At 38.2% G+C, this 22,949-nt stretch overlaps 1 protein-coding gene across 2 annotated transcripts; it reads left to right on the top strand.

Annotated features, from left to right (window-relative positions):
* Nucleotides 1–269: 269 nt before the first annotated feature.
* Nucleotides 270–13,954, top strand: LOC139123997 (uncharacterized). Of its 2 annotated transcripts, none has more exons than XM_070690130.1 (5): nt 270–370; nt 4,815–4,917; nt 5,564–5,946; nt 7,907–7,927; nt 12,106–13,954. In XM_070690130.1, exons 3-5 carry the CDS (start codon nt 5,727–5,729, stop codon nt 12,213–12,215), a joined length of 351 nt encoding a protein of 116 aa, XP_070546231.1. In that variant the 5' UTR covers nt 270–370; nt 4,815–4,917; nt 5,564–5,726; the 3' UTR covers nt 12,216–13,954. The 2 variants fall into 2 exon arrangements, with proteins under 2 accessions (XP_070546231.1, XP_070546232.1); XM_070690131.1 differs by lacking the exon at nt 270–370 and adding an exon at nt 3,917–4,107.
* The last annotated feature ends 8,995 nt before the right edge of the window (nt 13,955–22,949 follow it).

Consider the following 22,949-nt stretch of genomic DNA (forward strand, 5'->3'; position numbering starts at 1 on the left):
AATATTCTGTCAGAAAGGGGGGGTTGCGGTTATAAACTTAGTTTAATATGCTCTTGTCTGACCCGTTCACTAAACGTGGGAACACGACAAAGCTGAACAAATTACAAATAGCAACTGATTCAGAAAAAAATGAATACGTAAAAGACTGGCACAATTGATTGAGTTCATGGCTTCTATCTAAACATAGGCAAGCGCCCGACAACCATTGTTGTCTGCTTAGACGTTGCTACGAATACGCACTGTTCCAATGGGCGTTGGTTAATGCGGTCATTTCGGGTCGCATCAGCCTTCTATCAGCAGCTCGTGGCAAAAAATCTACTCTATTCTCCTGTCATAACACTCAAGTGGTCGACTGCTAGTAAAAAAATTGGTAGGTACAATTTTAATTTCATGAATTGTCTTCAGTTTTGTGGGGGGGGGTTGTTTATTAGGATTATTTTTTGTGTTGCAGGGTTTTCCCCGTCGAGTGGAATCACAGACAGTAGAGACTAATAGAATCTCACACCCCAAGGACCTGGATCAGATTTCTCACACGAGTTGGGGATATTTTGTCTCACACGAGCCGCAGGCGAGTGTGAGACAAAATATCCCCAACGAGTGTGAGAAATCTGATCCCAGGTCCTCGGTGTGTGAGATTCTTTTTCTCACATGACCATAAAATGCGTTAATTCATATTGGACACGTACAATATTATCAAAAATTGTGACAACTCTGTCGTCTGCCACTGTACTTTGACCTGCTTACTTTGTAGTTCTAGTCCGTGTGTTACTCGTCGTGCCATTGGATAACGTTTGCGCGTGGAACAAAACAGACTGTTTATCATCCAATCAGAGCTCGTGTAATATTTACTGCAGAGTGTGGGACGGTTTCTGAGAGTGTGGGATCGATTTTTCCCACACTGTCGATCCCGCACTCCAGCGGCCTAGAATGTGAGAAACTACTGTCTATGATTGAATCGAATGGAGTATTCAGTTCCCGAGTTCTTTATCAACTCCATTCATTGCGACCATTGAACCATTTGTATGCCCATATTGACAGTGCAATTGATCATTGACAAAGGCGTTTCATAAGGGCAGTGCCTTGTTGAATTTAGGTTGCGGACGCATCGAATTTTACGTCGAGGGAGGGATGACAAGGGCCGCTTTCATTGCTGATATAATTTTTTTCCTTAAAAATTAATTATTGTCTTCTCTTGTGTTTAAAACCATATTGATAAAAGCAATCATAGCAAAAAATGACTTTTTCAACTTGCAGTGATAGACAAAAATAAAACTTTACTCTGGTACTCATTTTCTTCACCTTCCCATCCGCCTAAGCGAAATGATCACGCCACGAGATCATTGACATGGCGTTTCGTGGCGTTGTCTAGGTATTTTCTGTGACTATTGAAACAAGTTGGAATTTAATTCATTGTAACCATTTAACTGTATGCACGCCGTATTTATGGTGCATTCGATGATTTAGACAGGTGTATAATACGGAAGAGCCTTGTTTAATGTAGGTTAAGGACGCATCGACTTTACGTCGAGATAGGATGGCAATGGGCCACTTATACTGATGCAACTAATATATAATTATGGTGTAAAGCATTTAGTTGTGTGGAGTTAATTGAGGGTTCATTTGCATATTATATGAACTGTGTAATTACTGATATCACTCCAAAATTACAACATCAAATTTGATGAAACTTGCAAGAGATGTTGATCTGATGGATATCCAATTGTACTCAGAGGCATTTAGCAGTGTCAAGTTAGTAAATAGCATATTTGCATATTTATGAAGTTTTATAATAAGTCATATAACTCCAAAATAACAGCATCAACTGTGATTAAAACTGCTGCACTTACTGATCCAACAGATATCTGATTGTGTTTAAAGCATTTAGTAGTGTGAAGTTAATTAAGGGTTCATTTACATATTTAATACACTTTGTAATTAGGTATATAACTCTGAAATTACGGCACCAAATTTGGTGAAACTTGCTACAGATATTGAGCTGATAACTATTCAATTGGGCTGTGAAACACTGAAAAGTATCAAGTAAGTTAATTAGGGTTCATTTGCATATTCAATGAATTTGTAATTAGTGACGTTACTCTAAAATTATAGCATTAAATTTAATGAAACGTGCTACAAATGATAATCTGATAGATATCTTATTGTCCAATGAAGCATTGAGAAGTGGCAAGCTAATTAACAGTTCATTTGCATATTAAATAAAGATTTGTAGTTAGTAATTAAACTCTGAGAGTACTGGCGAAGTTGATAAAACCTGCTACATATAATGATATGCCAGATTTCTGATTGTTCTGTGAAGCGTACTACTATTAATGAACCTATTGTAAAACACAGGAGCACATTCAGTTCACATCTGGTTTGTTTTTCATATGATGGTTTCCCTATGGAGACAGAAATGATAGTGTCCACATATATCAAGAAACACTGCAAAAAATTTCATTAAACATTTTTTCACAGATGACAATCTCAGAACATTATGATGATAACGATTGGAACTAATTCGGGATAATTGGATCTTTATATTTTTCAAATTTCTAATATGTTTTAGGCGCTCTATAGCTGAATGTCGCGATATTACAAATTACTCATAGAAACAAGTTTGTCACTTAAAAAGAAAACCAGATGAGGTTACATTTGCAGATTATTATCCAAATTATCGTTTGCAAATTCATACTGACTGTAAATAACATTACTCCATGTAAACCGTGAGTTGGTGTAATACTCACCCTGGTATCATTCACATTATTGTTCGAAAGGTGATTCTCAAAAAACTGTCAACAATTCAACTGTTAACAATTTAACCTTCAAGTACCGGATAAACAATTATTCATTACTTCGGGCGATCTTAATATCGTAATTGTTCTGAAGGATTTTCGCACTTCCGAATATTCTGTCAGAAAGGGGGGTTTGCGGTTATAAACTTAGTTTAATATGCTCTTGTCTGACCCATTTACTAAACGTGGGAACACGACAAAGCTGAACAAATTACAAATAGCAGCTGATTCAGAAGAAAAATGAATACGTTAAAGACTGGCACAATTGAATGAGTTCAAGGTTTTTATCTAAACATAGGCAAGCGCCATACAACCATTGTTGTCAGCTTAGACGTTGCTACGAATACGCACTGTTCCAATGGGCGTTGGTCAATGCGGTCTTTTCGGGTCGCATGAGCCTTCTATCAGCAGCTCGTGGCAAAAAATATACTCTATTCTCCTGTCATAACAGATCAAAGTGAACAGAATAAGTGGTCGACTACTAGTAAAAAAATTTGTAGGTACAATTTTAATTTCATGACCTGTCTTCAGTTTGGGGGGATTGTTTATTAGGATTATTTTTTGTGTTGCGGGGTTTTCCCCGTCGAGTTGAGCATAGAGAGTAGAGACACTACTGTCTATGATTGAATCGAATCGAGTATTCAATTCCCGAGTTCTTTATCAACTCCATTCATTGCGACCATTGAACCATTTGTATGCCCATATTGACAGTGCAATTGATCATTGACAAAGGCGTTTCATACGGGCAGTGCCTTGTTCAATTTAGGTTGCGGACGCATCGAATTTTACGTCGAGGGAGGATGACAAGGGCCGCTTTCATTGCTGATGTAATTTTTTCCTTAAATATTAAATTATTGTCTTCTCTTGTGTTTAGAAACCATATTGATAAAAAACAATCATAGCAAAAAATTACTTTTTCAACTTGCAGTGATAGACAAAAATAAGACTTTACTCTGGTACTCATTTTCTTCACCTTCCCATCCGCTAAACGAAATGATCACCCATGAGATCATTGACATGGCGTTTCGTGACGTTGTCTAGGTATTTTCTGTGACTATTGAAACAAGTTGGATGGTTTGTTTATTAATGAATTATACAAAAAGATCACTGCACAACGAGCTCGTTACAACAAAGACTTATCCTACGTCAACAGTCACACGGAGATTAAGGTCTTTGGATGGTCAAGCCAAACAAGTCTTGGGACTTTATGCTCAAAAACTCTGGACTTGTAACATTCCTGTGAAGGTATAAGGAGACTAAACACACAGCGCTTCTCTATCTCCAGGATAAATTCTCGAATGGTGTGATTTGCTTGGTAAGGATATTTTCCCAACATTTGGGAGAACGTGTGTCAATGTCGTTTCTGTCATTTTCGTCGCAGTGCAGTGACACTGTTGGCTGCAGTGATACCGGATACGGCCGACTCAAGGGCCAATGTCCGCGTGCATGTATTGCTTGAACACATGGGTTTATGTGCCCGAGAGCAGGCGACAATTTGCCCGACGCCATGCCTCTTCACAGTTAATGTTACATAACATTTAGTTACATGCAGGTATTTTCAAACAGTTTTACCATTATCGACCAGTATCAAGCAGATTTTAACGAATGTCAAAATAGCAGTGTGCGTATGGATATTTTACATCTAGCGTTATGTGTCTACTTTGACATCAAAAAACGTCGGAAGGGTTTCACCGGACCGGGTAACCACGGAAACCGGTCAGTATATCGTTCAACCAGCCTGCTAACTCCCCTGATGTGCCTATTCAAATCACTACACTGATTTATAATCGCATGTAATAATCGCGGTCATGTCATGCCTTCGGCATTCCAAACTCTCGTCTCAATCTCGTATATTCGAGACACCATACCAGTAATAGAAAGGAAAAGCCTAAAAGGAATGTTGACAGCTTGGTATTAATCTTGTCTTTTCCGAAAATATCTCCTCTGAACACCGGTCTCTTGCTTGACGCACTCATATATCTGCCATTTTACAAATCTCATATTTTGTTGGTTTATTTTTAGTGCGCTATTCAAGTTCAAGTTTGTTTTCCCTCAAAGATGAATACTTTCGACCGGATCATCTTATTGATAACTGTGATTTTCATCGCCTGGACCACCAAAGCTAGTAAGTAGAAATTGATGTTTTAAAGATTCTGTGTATATTTGCTTGGCTACAGGTTGGTACCGTGTACCTTAAAATGGCGGAGCGCACAGGTACAGCATAGCTGCAATAAGTGAAGCATTGTGCCGTGTTGACTGTGAGCCTCCGTTTTTCTGCATTGAAAGCGCAAAAATTATGCTCAAGCAGCACAAGCAGCACATTTCCACTCGCAGAGGCGCAGTTCCGACGACTATATCCCTTTAATGTAGCATGTGATACAGAATAAGTTTGAAGCTATTGTAGAAAGACATAATTTATGGATATTTCCTTGAACAAAAGAATATAGAGAGCGAGAGTGATAAAACAAAACGAAATTCAGAGATTACTAATTCCTTATGAAATAAAGGGTATATTATTTAGGGCAAATGTATATATGTACACACACACACACACACACACACACACACACACACACACACACACACACACACTGGGATTATTTAGTCATATTGAGTACTTCGTGATTGCTCCTGGCCAAGGGAAACATATATGAGAGAGAGAGAGAGAGAGGAGAGAGAGAGAGAGAGAGAGAGAGGGGGGGGGGAAAGGAGGGGTAGAGAAAATCTTTGAACTCCAGCTTACTTCTTTATCTTTCACTGTTTATTCGCAGGTTCGCTGGCGAATCCACCGCTAATTACTGAAGATTCGTTCGTCATTACCGGTCTGAATCTCTTACGTTCAGTCCTTACTACTATACTGATTTTACCTTCTCCGTCAACTTGTATAGAGAAAGTGGCGGCGATGGCGACTTTGAACTTTCTCAAATATACTTTATGTTTCTGGATGATCCAGATTATGACTTTTCCTCTGGCTACGCTTTATCCGTGGGACAATCGCCCGAGCCTACTCCAATAACACCTGAAGGCGTTGACATCACTGGCTGGACCGTGTCAATGAGGCCTGATATGGGCAACTGTCAATACTACAAGTACATATGCATCTTACCTGCTGAAAGCGATATAAGTTGTTTTAACGCCACAGAGATGATTGATTGTAAGTCCTTCTTCACTTAGTCGCTGCCCAAAGACGAATTATCTTGTCTCGCTGGAGGCGATATGAAAATCCCCGATTATTTTCACTCCAAAAGTGTTTATAACACAAATACACCATTTTTCCAATTATTGCATGGCAGTAAAAGGTGACAGAAATCTCGAACTTGACATTTCCTTTATTTTCTTTACAGCAAACGCTTTATAAGTACGTCATTATGATCCAAATTTTAAAATTTAAATTATTATAGATAATCATACATGCTATGCCTGTATTGCCATTCTTCTATTGTTCAGACGGTACTGATATGAATCCATATTTTAACTTGTGAAAACACAAATTACATTTACACTGTAACCGAATTATGCGACGCGTACGCGTGACCTTCGCTGGTATGCATGACCTTCCTTGGTAGATGTACATATAAACAGCTGAGCGAATAAGACAACTGAGAATCCCAAACGTCATTATGATTATGGTCAAAATTCTGTTGTTTGCAGTCACTTCATGGGCATTGCACTTAGGCACAAGTACATTTGTACCAAAAACATACAAACAAACGTATTGAAAATTTGTATCATATGCCGACACCTGTTATCGTTCACGGTCGCTCCCGTGGCGGTGCAGTGTGTTCATGTCATTCTCGCTGCTGAAGATTACATGTAAGATATCGCTTGACAGTGAATCACGATAGAATCGCTTTACGTTTCCTGTTGATGAGCTCAAGTATCTGGGCGGTGAATAACATCGTCCGTAAATGAGCCACAAAATCCAACCTCACTGAAAATACTCGCGACAGACAAGGTGGAAGGTGCATATAATATTTCCGATTTGTACCTGTCAGTGAGATTCACTGGTCATGATCGTGTCTGGTGGCACCGGTGTGTTGCGGGTTTCAGCTACAATGTAAGATCTAGGGAAAGTCAAACTTTCGCCTAGTTTGTTAAAGGAAGTTTAGTTCTATTTAGGCAAGCCGGGAACGGAAATATACGAGCAGACGACGGAAATACCTTTGAAATGTTTTATTCGTACAGCAACAAAATCACGAACGAGTTACGACATTACAGCTTACAGTCTGTGTACTCACTTCATGTTTTCCCTAATCCGCTAACTTAAAGAAGGTAAATTCGGCATTTTGACGTCTGAGGACATGTACAATTCTTCGAGATAAAGTGACTGGTCCGGGTATTATATCCACTGAGCTTTAATAGATGTCGCAGAGCTGCTTGCTCTCAGCTATTCATACTCGATCGAGTTTGAAATCGAACGCTGGCGTGGCACGAGTATTTTGACGCGATTTGGGTGGCCTTATCACGCAGGGATGAGATTATGTATCAAAGCACGAAAAACACACCCATTTTACACACTCCAGTTTATGTTTTACATCCACTGTCATTTTAAACTAAAATAAATCTTCTTCAACTTGTGAAAACCTGTGTAGACATCGTAATATTTAAATTGTTCGCTTTAAACGTGCTCCATACACCCTCCTTTGAAGTGGAATGGCCCAATAGCGGAATAATATCAAGAAGTGATATGGTTGTCATCACTCCTTAGCGACCAACTTTTTATAAGTACAGCCTGGAGGAAGCAAGGTCGATTCATGTTAATTTCGTTGCAAATTTCGGAACGTCTGTAGGAAAAGAGTAATAACCAAAGCATGCATGTATGATAAAGGGGTTATTACACGAAGTTTGGGCGATACCGCGTCGTATTTGAGTGATGCGTCCGTATTTAGCGGTATCGCCTAAACTTCGTGTAATAACCCGTAATTATTATAGATTTTCTGTGTAATCAGTTTTTCACTGATGCGGTAATGCTAATGTTCTCAGTACAATGTTTATTCAGAAACGTATGCGTGCATACATATCTACCCACCTACCTGTCAAAATTGCAAATTTTGCAAATTGGCGCCACTTCGCGATCTATAACATCTATTGTCATCATTTTGTTTGTTTTGCAGGCGACAGTACTGTAAATCCGGGTAAGTGGATTGAGTATAAAGTGCAAATAGCTCTAGTCTGTGGTATAAAAAACGACGGTTTCTGACATCAATAACATCATTACATCTCGGAAAATCTTCTGGAAACTAGACACATTCTAAAAATGGTAAAATTCAATGCTTGTCTGACTTTACCTGTAATGGTGAATGAATACAAACATACCCCAAAGACAACGTTGAATTGTACGCAAACTTAGCACGGGTTCATTGTTATTCAGTCCTCAAATTTTTCCTCAATATCCTTCGGGTCTACCTAAAAGAGAACGGTGTGACCAGAGGCTTGCAAGCCTAATAAAACTAATAGACTGGTGAGAATATTGTCAGCCATGTGTTCTCGTACAACGTTATTAGTGCTGGACAGTATATTTGAACCTGACTGCCCCCCTCCGACACATGGGTTTTCTCAGCTGCAGTTACGGGCTGGCCGGAACAAGGTGTTCACCCTACGATCTACGCAACAGTCTGTGTAACAGTCTGCTCAAGTGTAGTCCTTCAATTTATTATGTTTTTATATTTGTGTGACCACAGACTCGAATGCAAGTCTCTATTGTAACCTAAGTGAAAATCATTGATTGCCCGATATGGTTCCGGGTTCAAAAGTGTACTTTTATCGGGAAGGGTACCGTTTCTCATTCCTCCGTATGGGAAACTTGCCTTTCAAAATATGAGACGTTATAACATTAACAATAAGCTGTATGTATGTATGTATGTATGTATGTATGTATGTATGTATGTATGTATGTATGTATGTATGTATGTATGTATGTATGTATGTATGTACGTATGTACGTACGTACGTAGGTACGCACGCACGCACGCACGCTCGCACGCACGCATGTATGTATGTGTGTATGTATGTGTGTGTGTTGTTACGTGTAGAAAACGAACAAAAGGGTGAACTCAGCAGTTTCCGTATAAAATGAAATTTATTACGAAAAATAAAACTAATTGCTAAGTCAGGGATAAAATACAAACTATGAAAGTGTACAGACTACTTATCTCAGTTGGGACGGCAAAGCTCCAGTCTCAGAGTTGTAACAGTCAGTCGGATGAATGAACAGTCCTTTGGCTTGCAGGCTTGAAGTTGCACAAAGTCCACAGTATAAATCCAGAGTGGCAGTGAAGGTCTTGAAAAGTCTTGAAGTTACTACTGCTGGAGTTTCCAAAGACTTGAAGTAACACGCAAGAGACACAATCCCACAAGTCTGACTGCAAGCTGTGCACGTCCCTATTTATACCCATGTGCTTACATAAAAGCATATAAGAACAATCTAGAACTTTTATTGACATGCTAAATACTGTTTTAACATTATCTCTCTACACAACTAATTAAATTTCCAGAACATTCCAAACTAATTTAATTCAAGGTTGTGAGGTTGTTAAGGGCAGTGACCCTGAGAATGTTCTAGACTAATTGAACTCAGGTCATGATGAGTGTTGGGGAAAATGACCTACATTAACAATGTATGTATGTATGTATGTATGTATGTATGTATGTATGTATGTATGTATGTATGTATGTATGTATGTATGTATGTATGTATGTATGTATGTATGTCTGTCTGTCTGTCTGTCTGTCTGTCTGTCTGTCTGTCTGTCTGTCTGTCTGTATGTATGTATGTATGTGTTATTTGTACGTACGCCAGACTACCTTATGTTCATTGAACTGCAACCCCTGTCATTAATTGTAATTATTTATTACTTTGCAGATGCTACAACAGATGTTCCTGGTAGGTATTATATATATATATATATATATATATATATATATATATATATATATATATATATATATATATATATATATATATATATATATATATATATGTATCTATGTATCTATGTATCTATGTATCTATGTATCTATGTATGTGTTATTTGTACGTATGCCAGACTACCTTATGTAAATTGAACTGCAACCCCTGTCATTTATTGTATTTATTTATTACTTTGCAGATATATATATATATATATATATATATATATATATATATATATATATATATATATATATATATATATATATATATATTGGTTCACATGGGCACATCTTGTGTGTTTCCACTAACCCTTCGATTTTAAATGTTTTTTTGTCGAATTAAGCTTATGCTTTTTCTTGATAGGTGACACTCAAAATGAAATATAAATTAAAAATGTTCCCCATAGACCCGCTATACAGTATTTTTCTTACAAGCCTTAGGATTAAGCATCGAATCTAGCGTCAGTCTAGCACTTCGGTATAATTATGTGAAACTTCATGTGGGGCAAATGTACCTCACCTAGGTACCATCAGTTTTCCTTGAAAGAAACTAGGTAAATGGGATGCGCATCTCACCGTTTATAGAATTTTTCGCGATATTTTTAAATTCAAATTTATGCAGCTCCATTCCTTTATATTGTAATATACTGCGCCATAAAAAAGAATCAGTCACCTATCTGGAGTGTGCTGTTCAAGTGATAAGAGTGCTGTGAACAAGGGTGACTTTAGATCATAGACCCTCCAAATTTGGAGGGTCTATGATGTAAATGAAAAAGGAACCTTTTAGTAACTTTAACTATCTTTAAAATTTTGCAATGTTGACCAACCCATAAAATTGCTGATAAGTCCACAGATTAGCATAATTGGTTATGTTGACTAATTAATTACGAGATATATGAGAGATTAAGTCCTTGTAATGGGGTGTAAAATATATAAAGAGTCAAGAGGTTAGATTAGGTTATAAATAAATAAAGAGTCAAGAGGCTAGATTAGGTTATATAATCATTTATTTTATTCACTCCGATCAGACTTATACAGAAAACAGTGGGGAAATCTCAACAATATTAATAACGACTGGGCCGCCTGTGCCCTATCGCGCGATACCGTCATAATTTAACTATGACGGTATCGCGCGCTAGGGCACAGGCGGCCCAGTCGTTATTAATGTTGTTGAGATTTTCTCAGTGTTTTCTCCATCAGTCTGTTAATGCTTACACTCGATAGACAGAGATATTGATAACTGCACAGACTTGGGACAAGTCTATTCTTGTACGATCCCAAATAAATGCCCTTTCTTAGACCAAATAAAAAATTGTGTTTCCGATAAGATGCCTCCGGAAATTAGAGTAGCAGAGTATTTTTTCGTTTTTGTTGGCTGTGTTACGGTAGAAATTACCACACACAGACAGTGAAGACGAGAAGTGCACTATGGGGTTCAATAGTAAACAAAATTATTTAATAAAAACTAAAAACACACAAATAACTAAAACTATACTAAATTTAGCCTGCTTGGTCGAGAGCTTCTGGCATTAGTGTAACCAGTACGTTTTCAAAAAAGGCCGCGAAGTGTGATTTCAATTTGACAGGCGGTCTTCAGTGTGACGTGGCATTCAGTAGACAGTCCGTAACTTCTTGACACGGTTGTTTGACGTATAGCGTTTTTCCTCTACCTTCTTTACACACTGAAGAATTAACGTCGACCGTCTTGCAATACCTGTATGTGTCGGTTCCGTCAACTGTGATTCTGTACATTGTGACTGGTGCAGCAATCGGCATCATTTTACAAGTGGTATAGCCACAAACTGATGACGTCAAATCGACGTACACGATACACAGTGCCATAATAAGAAAGCGTCTGTGTTTTGTGTATGGCAATTTGACGTCATCATTTTGTGGCATAGACTCTTGAAACACATCAGGTGACGACGTATTAAGAAGCTCTTGAGCAAAGCTATTCTATCTCTGTCCAACAAGCTTACAAAATTGAATATTAGGTAACGTAACAGCTGAGACACATAAGTGAGGTAAAATTTAGATATTTTACTCAATCAGTTATTGAAAATGCGAATAAAATATCTAGGTTTGGTGGGTTAATCGAGGGTAGGGCGCGTAATAGGAATCACATAATTTTGTAATTTGGCCTAACTGCTTTCCCTGAAGATCATACGCAATTCGTGTTAAGCTGTGGGTCCATAGCTGTGGTGTTTTTCGGGGGGGGGGATTTCTGCCTTTTACGTTCTGGTTTTGACTTTTACGTTTTTAACCCCGCCGCAACAGCTGTGGTGGCGGGGTTAAAAACGTAAAAACCAAAACCAGTCCATAAAAGGCAGAAATCCCCCCCCCACCCCGAAAACACCACAGCTATGGACCCACAGCTATTCATGTGTTCTGCTCTATACAGGTACAGGTACAGGTTGCAATGGTGGAAACGCGGTTTCTGCGGCTGCACTGATTGTCGCCATGGCAACCCTCCTGGCCAGTCGCATTTCTGAACAAGGCTCGAAGATATAGGACCATGAAAGCATGAAATCCCAAGAAGTGATCCTTCCCTTTTTAATTATTTTAACCGAGATTCACAATTTCTATTTGAAGGAAGAAAATTACCTGTAAATATTTGATTCATTTTCTGGCGTGCTAAATCGTTCTGCACCATTTTTGTGGTTTACGCAATGGTGTGCGGCGGACGCTGTACACAACGCGTCTGTAACCCTAGTGACGGATCTTTCAGTCTACACTGACAGATCCGTCGCTTGAGGACGCTCCCTACATTCCCCTCCGCAGAGAGCGCCCTCTAGCGACGGATCTTTCAGTCCGTTTACAGTGATGAACTGGCAATCTCTGCTAGTCAATTAAAGGGAGGGGCCGTCGTAACTGCGCCTTTGCGATTTCCATTATATTTACAAATCTTACAAATTACTTAAAACAATGTATTTGATGCATCATGTCAACGCAACTTAAATATTTTATTTTTTTGCAATACACATTATGACAAACATGTTTTAACTTTCATCAATCGCCGCTATACGTTGATACCAGGATACATTGGTCGTACGGGTTCCATACGACTTTTGAGCGTATTTCCGACTACCCTCCCTTTAGATGGTAAAATTCTGACACGACGCTATATACATTTTGCATTTTTCACGCCAGCCGAGTTTATTATGCTATCAAGTACTAACGGTTGATAGTAAAAACATTTTTTTTTAAATTTACTAAATTTTAGCGCATTTTGATTCAAAAATAATTTGGTTTTCTAACTTGTCTGTGTGAAAGGATAACAAACATAATCAAATCGATGCCTGTCCCAACAAGTGTTCATTTATCACGATAACATTGAACAGTTCAAACATACAGATTATGTTTACAATCAAAACATATGACATTTTGACAAATTTTTGGAAAATACAAGAAGAACCTATTTTAAAAACAGAAAATGTACAGATGATAGAACTTTAAGATAGAAAATGCCTCGATGACAGATATTCAGATTCTAAAATTTCTACAATATTGTTCTTGTATACCACTCGTGGGGGCTCATTTTCAAGCTCTTGGAAAAAGAACAAAATCACCGACTTAGTTTTCCGAATATCGAAAATGTTATTTTCCACGAAGAGTTGACACAATGATGGCAGCCATTTGAATTTCAAATAATGCTAAAATTGTGGGTAATTTTCTATCTCTAGTGCAAAACTTTGCACGGGGTGATCCCGATTTTCATAGCTGATCTGGTAAGAAAATTGTTTAAAGTTTATTGTTGAAGTTTGAGTAAAACTTTACAAGTAAGACTTTCATTTTCTAAGCACATGCGTACTACTTTTAGTTTGCAACAGATTGTATATTCTATAATGAAAACATCTTATCTTGTGAATTGATTCATAAAATGAAAAACTGAGAAATCTAACATCTTTGACGGGAGAGTTAAAGTGCACTTTTGCTAATATACCTTATCGTTTTTTGTAATTGTTAAATAAATTTAGAAAACAAAAGTCGCTGAAAACCTCTAAAAGACCGCCTCCCCTATCTTGTCGTTAGCCCATCTGTTTGCACATGTTAGGCATTATGCATTGTCAGTCTGTCTGTCTGTCTGTCTGTCTGTCTGTTGGCGCGATATCGAAAAACCTGCTCCACGGACCAGAATCAACTTCGGCATATATATACGGTTTTGGAATGGCAAAGCTAGACTGAGTACTGGTTGTCTTGGCTTACGTAATTGATACAAATTTCAACAAGTGTTTGTTCAGAAATCATGTATTCTCAAAATTACTGTATCACATTTTACGAGCGTTGATACAGATGATGATTGAGGAAGCATAAGACAAAGTTTAAGGCCATTTAGTAATTTCGTTAAAATTATTGCCTATTTCGCTTTCCATACTTCTTTGGCAGCAATTATGAAGGAAGCTCCCAGATATCTAATAAATAATGCTCATTTTGTCGTTATATATACTTTACCCGGTTTTTTCCGTATCGATATTAATATTGGTGATCCATGATTGACGACCGATACAACAAATACTTTAGGACCTAGCTGATTTTCAGGCCATGCTTTTCACAAATGTTTGGTAAAGAGCGCCATCTACAGCCAGGACCTTTGTATCCTCAACCAGTAGCTCGCACCAAGATCATCAAATAAATATATTGTTTTGCTCTAAATGGAATAGTGTTTCATGTCTAAAGATTCACTTTCAACTATGACATATCGATGTCGTCAACTAAGGAATATGGACTTAGTGATACTGTTGCGCTCGTAGTTAGGGGAATGCGAGTTGAGAGGTACCAGTCTGGATCGTAATGCTTTCAGTAACTGAAGCTGACACACCAAGATGTAGATTGTAACACAACCTTGTACTTTATTGCAAGATGGCGACCGTGTCGTTCACCGTCAACGGTCTGATCTCAAGTCTCTAGTCTAAGCTCTCTACAAAGTTAAATACATCTTCAAACTTACATAATTACAAAAGTTATCACGTGGTAATTTTCCCGCCAGTCTTTGATTGTTTCTTAAGATTAAATAAGATCACACCATGGAATATCCCATTCTCGATTGTTCTCAATGAAATCTTAACCAATAATTAATTAAACTATCACACTATCTCTTATTTGCTTCTCGTACGATCTGAGTCAATGACCTTCACACGTCTTGGCCACGTGAGGGACGCTTCGAGATAAAATCTCTACAGGGAGGGGCGTTACAGTGTAATTGTTACGCTCGTATTTAGGGGAATTACGAGTTGAGGTACCAGTCTGGATCGTAATGCTTTCAGTAACTGAAGCTGACACACCAAGATGTAGATTGTAACACAACCTTGTACTTTATTGCAAGATGGCGACCGTATCGTTCACCGTCAACGGTCTGATCTCAAGTCTCTAGTCTAAGCTCTCTACAAAGTTAAATACATCTTCAAACTTACATAATTACAAAAGTTATCACGTGGTAATTTTCCCGCCAGTCTTTGATTGTTTCTTAAGATTAAATAAGATCACACCATGGAATATCCCATTCTCGATTGTTTTCAATGAAATCTTAACCAATAATTAATTAAACTATCACACTATCTCTTATCTGCTTCTCGTACGATCTGAGTCAATGACCTTCACACGTCTTGGCCACGTGAGGGACGCTTCGAGATAAAATCTCTACAGGGAGGGGCGTTACACTCTCCCACCTTTTTATAACCAGCGTCCTCGCTGGTCAAAACGAGTGACGAAGCATGGCGATAGCTGACAATTGCAATCTACTTAAAATAAAAAAAATACATTAATCGTAAGGCAGTGTGGTTAAAATACGCATAAATCACATATTTTACAAGTTAGCATAAAGTCATTATTCGTGCACCTACAAAATTACAGACTAACATTAACGCATCTAAAATACATACAGAAATACTAATAAAATCACTAAAATACATCCAACTACAAACTCAAAGTTCAACTATTCTACATAAAATACAATCGACGAAAATCATTCGAAAATCGTAACATGTATCATTGATAATTTTCTTGAATTTGTGTGAAAGGGTGGGTTAACTGGAAGGGGGTGTACATTGAGAAGGATGACGTAATTTTGCTTGGTGTATTCTGATATCACGGTCAAAGGTTCAAGGTAACCATAGTAACGACCGTTAGGCATCACTAGACTGTAGCAAATAGCAACTTCCGTGCCAACATTCGGGGCTCTTTCTATCTCCAAAATCTTCATAAAACATAAAACAACAAAAACATCAACACAAAACCTCCTCAACAACTTCAAAAACTCCAAAAAACGCGATAAACCTCACTATCGCTCTATCTCCAGAAACTCAATTCCTCAGGCCATCGGTCAAAACTAAGGACCATTGTATCACTTACGGATCACTAGCACTGGCATTCCTAGCCAACTGAGGGGAGATACACAACAAAACATCCAAACTCCTTACACTTACTTCTTCAACAACAACATAACTTTAACTTCATCAAAACAAACAAAAACAAAACAACACTTCAAAAAGAAAGACGCCTCGATTGCATACAAGTCCAGAGTATTATCCTAATAAAAGAGTGGTTTCCAAAATACCAGAAAATACAGTCAACAAAACTGAAAAGTCATGCATCTTGTACGTTGTCGTCGCACTTTATGGGTGGGTGTATTCCGAAATTCTGCTTCTTATCATTGTCAGTTCATTCGTCACGTAATCAGTCCGTGTTTACAAAGCCGACTGGAAGGTGAACCACAAGCATCGCTGACGTTGGCTGGTCGTATCTGTTCTAAACTCACACACATTTCAAACTTCTTGAGCCATTTCTGTAGACAACCACTCTCTCGTCCGGTGTATCTTCGAGGCATGACGTTAGCACCAACATTAATAATGTCACATTGCCTACCTCGGACGTCCGGCACGCGTCCATGTCTGCAAGCCGCCTTCGTCTCTCCGGTCATAGTTCACCTCCATCCGCTGCGGTGCATCTTCGATGAGCCGCTACATATCACCATACATTCGCTCGTGCTGCTGGTTCAGTGGTCCTTCGTCGGGGTCTGCCATCTCTCGTACACGCCCCTCGTTGACTCCACCACCAGATCTCAGAAACCTACAGCCGTGCTGCTTCAGTATACTCCGGATTCTCACACCAAATTGTTGCGCTCGTAGTTAGGGGAATTACGAGTTGAGAGGTACCAGCCTGGATCGTAATGCTTTCAGTAACTGAAGCTGACACACCAAGATGTAGATTGTAACACAACCTTGTACTTTATTGCAAGATGGCGACCGTGTCGTTCACCGTCAACGGTCTGATCTCAAGTCTCTAGTCTAAGCTCTCTACAAAGTTAAATACATCTTCAAACTTACATAATTACAAAAGTTATCACGTGGTAATTTTCCCGCCAGTCTTTGATTGTTTCTTAAGATTAAATAAGATCACACCATGGAATATCCCATTCTCGATTGTTCTCAATGAAATCTTAACCAATAATTAATTAAACTATCACACTATCTCTTATCTGCTTCTCGTACGATCTGAGTCAATGACCTTCACACGTCTTGGCCACGTGAGGGACGCTTCGAGATAAAATCTCTACAGGGAGGGGCGTTACAATACCACCGCATCTTGTATTTAAAAGAATCGATGTATTTAGTCGGTCATTACCTATTCTGGAACTATCATATGGACAATGAAAGGTTACGCTGTAAAATCAGCTTCTGGTAAAAGAGGCCCTCCCGAGAAGAAGAAAAAGTTACCCCTCCCCTTGGACAGTTTTCTATATAACGATCATTCCCCATTCTCCCGGCCCACCCCCTGCAATTACTGAAGGCTCCCCTAGTCCGCTTTGTTCCCAGGACGCATGGCTTTTTTTCTGTGCACGGTATTACTGATATCATCACACTCTGCCTCCGTCGTAAGGCTCCGTTCACAGATGATGGTGAGGGGGCTAGAGGAATCGCATTGAAATCTTATTTTTATCAGATCCCCCTCAATACCCTCAAAAAATTTTCAAGTATCCCCCATCTATATGATCAAAATTTTTCAAGTCCCACCCCCAAAATTATCATATAGCCGCATATTTATCAGTAATGTATGCACAGAAAAAAAATAAACATGTATTGTGCAGTTCTGCTCGCAGATGTTTGTAAAGCCATATTCCTAGGGCAAGTTCTTAAATTTGTTCACTTTTAAGGTAGTATGCACCTCGAAAGTGAAAGACTTAAACTTTTTCTCTAACTTTCCTCATGGAATCTTTCAATCATTCTCTTTCAAAATCAAGAATAAAAATAGGGGGTCACCGGGCAAATTTTGGTAATAGAGAAACAAATTACCCAAGATTTACCGATATTAGAAATTCAAAATGGCCGCCATTCCTGTGTTAACTCTATGGAGAAAAATAAAAATTTTTGAATTTCGAAAAACTAAGCCGGTGAAAAGTTTTCTTTCACAAAGAGCTTTAAAATGAACCCCCACATGTGGTATATCAGAAGAGAATTGTAAAAGTTTGAGAGTCCGAATGTCTGTCCCCGAGGTGCGTTCTACATTAAATGCATCAGTAGACCTTTTAGATTTATCGGCCAGGTCGATGTCATCAGCTGAAGAGCACACAAAGTGACAATCATGAGAGAGTATGCACACCGTGAATTCCTGGCTACATTTTGCCAAATTGTGAAAAACAGCATCCTACCAACAAATATTATTTTCAAACGTACAAAACATGTATGACTTAGATGCTACTTTTAAAAGTTTTGCAAAATTAATGACACTGGAATATTACAATATTCCTTTAAATAAACGTTTTAATCCTTGAAATGTTGGGTATAATAATGGCCAATATCGTAAAAAATAAATATTTTAATTTAGCCATTATTTTTTTCATTTGAGCATTTTTGTGTTATTATACAACGAGATGTGAAAATTTCATTCACTGCATCATATACCTTGGAGCTGCACGAACTTGAAGTTTTATGTGTTGAATTTATTGGTGAAAAACTGTGACTTTTCATCGCACATTTGTAGAAAATCAAGCAAAGATGATCCCATGTTTTTCTTTATTATTTTATTATTCTAATATGCTAGAATTAAAAAAATCAGTGGTAACTGTTAAGTCTCCTTGTCTTCCTTGATCTTATGTACAAGTATATGCTTCGCTGTCATTACCGTCTCATCATCCAAGCTCTTCTTCAACAACATAAAAGTCAGAGCTATCTCTGTCACTGCCCGTGTGCAGTGACAGTAACACTGTTCGTTGACAGTAGCAGGGCAGTAGCGGTATTAACTTTGGTAATTTTGACAGTATTTTTGTTCAGTTTATACAGCATTGTCTGCTTTGCCTTTGCTACGAATGCGCCCCTTTCAAAGGGCGTTGTTCGGTTTCGAGTGAAATGCGGTCATTTTGGGTGTCATCAGCCTTCTATCAGCAGCTCGTGGATAAAATATCTACTGTATTCTCCCGCGATAACAGATCTAGGTAAGCAGATTAAGTGATCGATTGCTCGTTGATAGTTCATGATTTGATAGATACATGATAGGTGTCATGAATTTTCTTTAGGTTTATGTTAGCGGGGACTTTTTTGTTCGTTTGGATTGGTTTGTATTTCTTTCCGAGTTGAGTCGAATCGAGTGTCCAGTTACGGGTTTCTTTATAAACTCAATTCATTGCAACCATTGAACTGTATGCACGCCCGTATTTATGGTGCATTCGATAATTGAGAAAGGTGTATAATACGAAAGAGCCTTGTTCAATGTAGGTTAAGGACGCATCGACTTTACGTCGAGATAGGATGGCAATGGGCCACTTACAGATACTGATCCGACTAATATATAATTATGGTGTAAAGCATTTAGTTGTGTGGAGTTAATTGAGGGTTCATTTGCATATTATATAAACTGTGTAATTACTGATATCACTCCAAAATTACAACATCAAATTTGATGAAACTTGCTACAGATGTTGATCTGATGGATATCCAATTGTACTCAGAGGCATATTTTATGAAGTTTATAATTAGTGATATAACTCCAAAATAACTGCATCAAATGTGATTAAAACTGCTGCATATACTGATCCGACAGATATCTGACTGTGTTTAAAGTATTTAGTAGTGTGAAGTTAATTAAGGGTTCATTTACATATTTAATACACTTTGTAATTAGGTATATAACTTTGAAATTACTGCACCAAATTCGGTGAAACTTGCTACAGATATTGAGCTGATTACTATTCAATTGTGCTATGAAACACTGAACAGTGTCAAGAAAGTTAATTTAGGGTTAATTTGCATATTCAATGAATTTTGTAATTAGTGACGTTACTCTAAAATTATAGCATTAAATTTAATGAAACGTGCTACAAATGATGATCTGATAGATATCTTGTTGTCCCATGAAGCATTGAGAAGTGTCAAGTTAATTAACAGTTCATTTGCATATTAAATAAAGATTTGTAATCAGTAATTAAACTCTGAGAGTACTGGCGAAGTTGATAAAACCTGCTACATATAGTGATATAGCAGATTTCTGATTGTTCTGTGAAGCGTACAACTATTAATGAACCTATTGTAAAACACAGGAGCACATTCAGTTCACATCTGGTTTGTTTTTCATATGATGGTTTCCCTATGGAGACAGAAATGATAGTGTCAACATATATCAAGAAATACTGCAAAAAAATTATTAAACATTTTTTCACAGACGACAATCTCAGAACATTATGATGATAACGATTGGAACTAATTCGGGATAATTGGACCTTTATATTTTTCAAATTTCTAATATGTTTTATGCATTTAATGCATACGTAAAAGACTGGCACAATTGAATGAGTTCAAGGTTTTTATCTAAACATAGGCAAGCGCCATACAACCATTGTTGTCAGCTTAGACGTTGATGCGAATACGCACCGTTCCAATGGGCGTTGGTCAATGCGGTCATTTCGGGTCGCATCAGCCTTCTATCAGCAGCTCGTGGCAAAAAATCTACTCTATTCTCCTGTCATAACACTCAAGTGGTCGACTGCTAGTAAAAAAATTGGTAGGTACAATTTTAATTTCATGAATTGTCTTCAGTTTTGTGGGGGGTTGTTTATTAGGATTATTTTTTGTGTTGCGGGGTTTTCCCCGTCGAGTGGAATCATAGACAGTAGAGACTAATAGAATCTCACACCCCAAGGACCTGGGATCAGATTTCTCACACGAGTCGGGGATATTTTGTCTCACACGAGCCGCAGGCGAGTGTGAGACAAAATATCCCCAACGAGTGAGAAATCTGATCCCAGGTCCTTGGTGTGTGAGATTCTTTTTCTCACATGACCATAAAATGCGTTAAATTCATATTGGACACGTACAATATTATCAAAAATCGTGACAACTCTGTCGTCTGCCACTGTACTTTGACCTGCTTACTTTGTAGTTCTAGTCCGTGTGTTACTCGTCGTGCCATTGGATAACGTTTTGCGCGTGGAACAAAACAGACTGTTTATCATCCAATCAGATCTCGTGTAATATTTACTGCAGAGTGTGGGACGGTTTCTGAGAGTGAGGGATCGATTTTTCCCTCACTATCGATCCCGCACTCCCAGCGGCCTAGAATGTGAGAAACTACTGTCTATGATTGAATCGAATCGAGTATTCAGTTCCCGAGTTCTTTATCAACTCCATTCATTGCGACCATTGAACCATTTGTATGCCCATATTGACAGTGCAATTGATCATTGACAAAGGCGTTTCATAAGGGCAGTGCCTTGTTGAATTTAGGTTGCGGACGCATCGAATTTTACGTCGAGGGAGGATGACAAGGGCCGCTTTCATTGCTGATATAATTTTTTTCCTTAAAAATTAAATTATTGTCTTCTCTTGTTTAAAATCCATATTGATAAAAAGCGGTCATAGTAAAAAATGACTTTTTCAACTTGCAGTGATAGACAAAAATAAGACTTTACTCTGGTACTCATTTTCTTCACCTTCCCATCCGCTAAACGAAATGATCACGCCACGAGATCATTGACATGGCGTTTCGTGGCGTTGTCTAGGTATTTTCTGTGACTATTGAAACAAGTTGGAATTTAATTCATTGCAACCATTTAACTGTATGCACGCCCGTAATATGGTGCATTCGATGATTGAGAAAGGTGTATAATACGGAAGAGCCTTGTTCAATGTAGGTTAAGGACGCATCGACTTTATGTCGAGATAGGATGGCAATGGGCCACTTATACTGATGCAACTAATATCTAATTATGGTGTAAAGCATTTAGTTGTGTGGAGTTAATTGAGGGTTCATTTGCATATTATATTGTTATGTAGGTCATTTCCCCCCACACTCATCATGACCTGAGTTCAATTAGTCTAGAACATTCCCAAGGTCACTGCCCTTAATGACCTCACAACCTTGAATTCAATTAGTCATGTTTGGAATGTTCTGGAAAGTTGATTAGTTGTGTAAGGGAGATAATTTTAGAACAGTAATTAGCATGTCAATAAAAGTTCTAGATTGTTCTTATATGCCTTGATAAAAGGGACGCGCTCAGCTTCCAGTCAGACTTTTGGGATCGTGTCTCTTGTGTGTTACTAAACTCCAGCAGTAGTCATTCTCAAGATTTTCAAGACCTTCACTGCCAACGCTGGATTTATACTGTGGACTTTGTGCAGCTTCAAGCCTGCAAGGACTGTTCATTCATCCGACTGACTGTTACAACTCTGAGACTGGAGCTTTGCCGTCCCAGCTGAGATAAGTAGTCTGTACACTTTTAAAGCTTGTATTCTATCCCTGACTTAGCAATTAGTTTTATTTTCGTAATAAATTTTGTTTTAAACGGAAACTGCTGAGTTCACCCTTTTGTTCGTTTTCTCTGCACGTAACAAAATTGGGAGCTTGTCCGGGATACGAATATTTTGAGCCGTTTGACAACAGTTTGTCAGCCTTTTCAAAAATACTGTATACTGTGAACTCAGCAAAATTCAATCATGGCGGAATTTAAACCAGACGAATTTATGGATGACCTTGATCAGGACACATTTAATTCCCTCAGAAAAGACAACCTCATAGCACTGGCAAATTTCCTTAAAGTAGAAGTTAAAAGATCTATGCGCAAGAGGGAAATACAGTACCGTATTGCCAAACATCTAGTTGATTTAGGCCAATTTGAGGAATCCACCTGAAAGATTATGAGCCCGAGTCTACCTCTGAACTCAGAAAATTAGAATTAGAAATGCAGACAAATTGGAGATCAAGAAACTAGAATTACAAATGAGAGAGAAAGAATTACAAATGGAAAAAGAGAGACGGGCA

Source organism: Ptychodera flava, assembly GCF_041260155.1.
Source record: "Ptychodera flava strain L36383 chromosome 23 unlocalized genomic scaffold, AS_Pfla_20210202 Scaffold_23__1_contigs__length_28996876_pilon, whole genome shotgun sequence".
In the NCBI taxonomy this organism is placed as follows: domain Eukaryota; kingdom Metazoa; phylum Hemichordata; class Enteropneusta; family Ptychoderidae; genus Ptychodera; species Ptychodera flava.

Excerpts from the sequence above, each read along its gene's own strand:
- LOC139123997 (XM_070690130.1), top strand. The coding sequence starts at position 5,727 with ATGTTTCTGGATGATCCAGATTATGACTTTTCCTCTGGCTACGCTTTA. Across the intron at positions 5,947-7,906 it reads CGCCACAGAGATGATTGATT|GCGACAGTACTGTAAATCCG; the intron begins GTAAGTCCTTCT and ends TTTGTTTTGCAG. Across the intron at positions 7,928-12,105 it reads CGACAGTACTGTAAATCCGG|GTACAGGTACAGGTTGCAAT; the intron begins GTAAGTGGATTG and ends TGCTCTATACAG.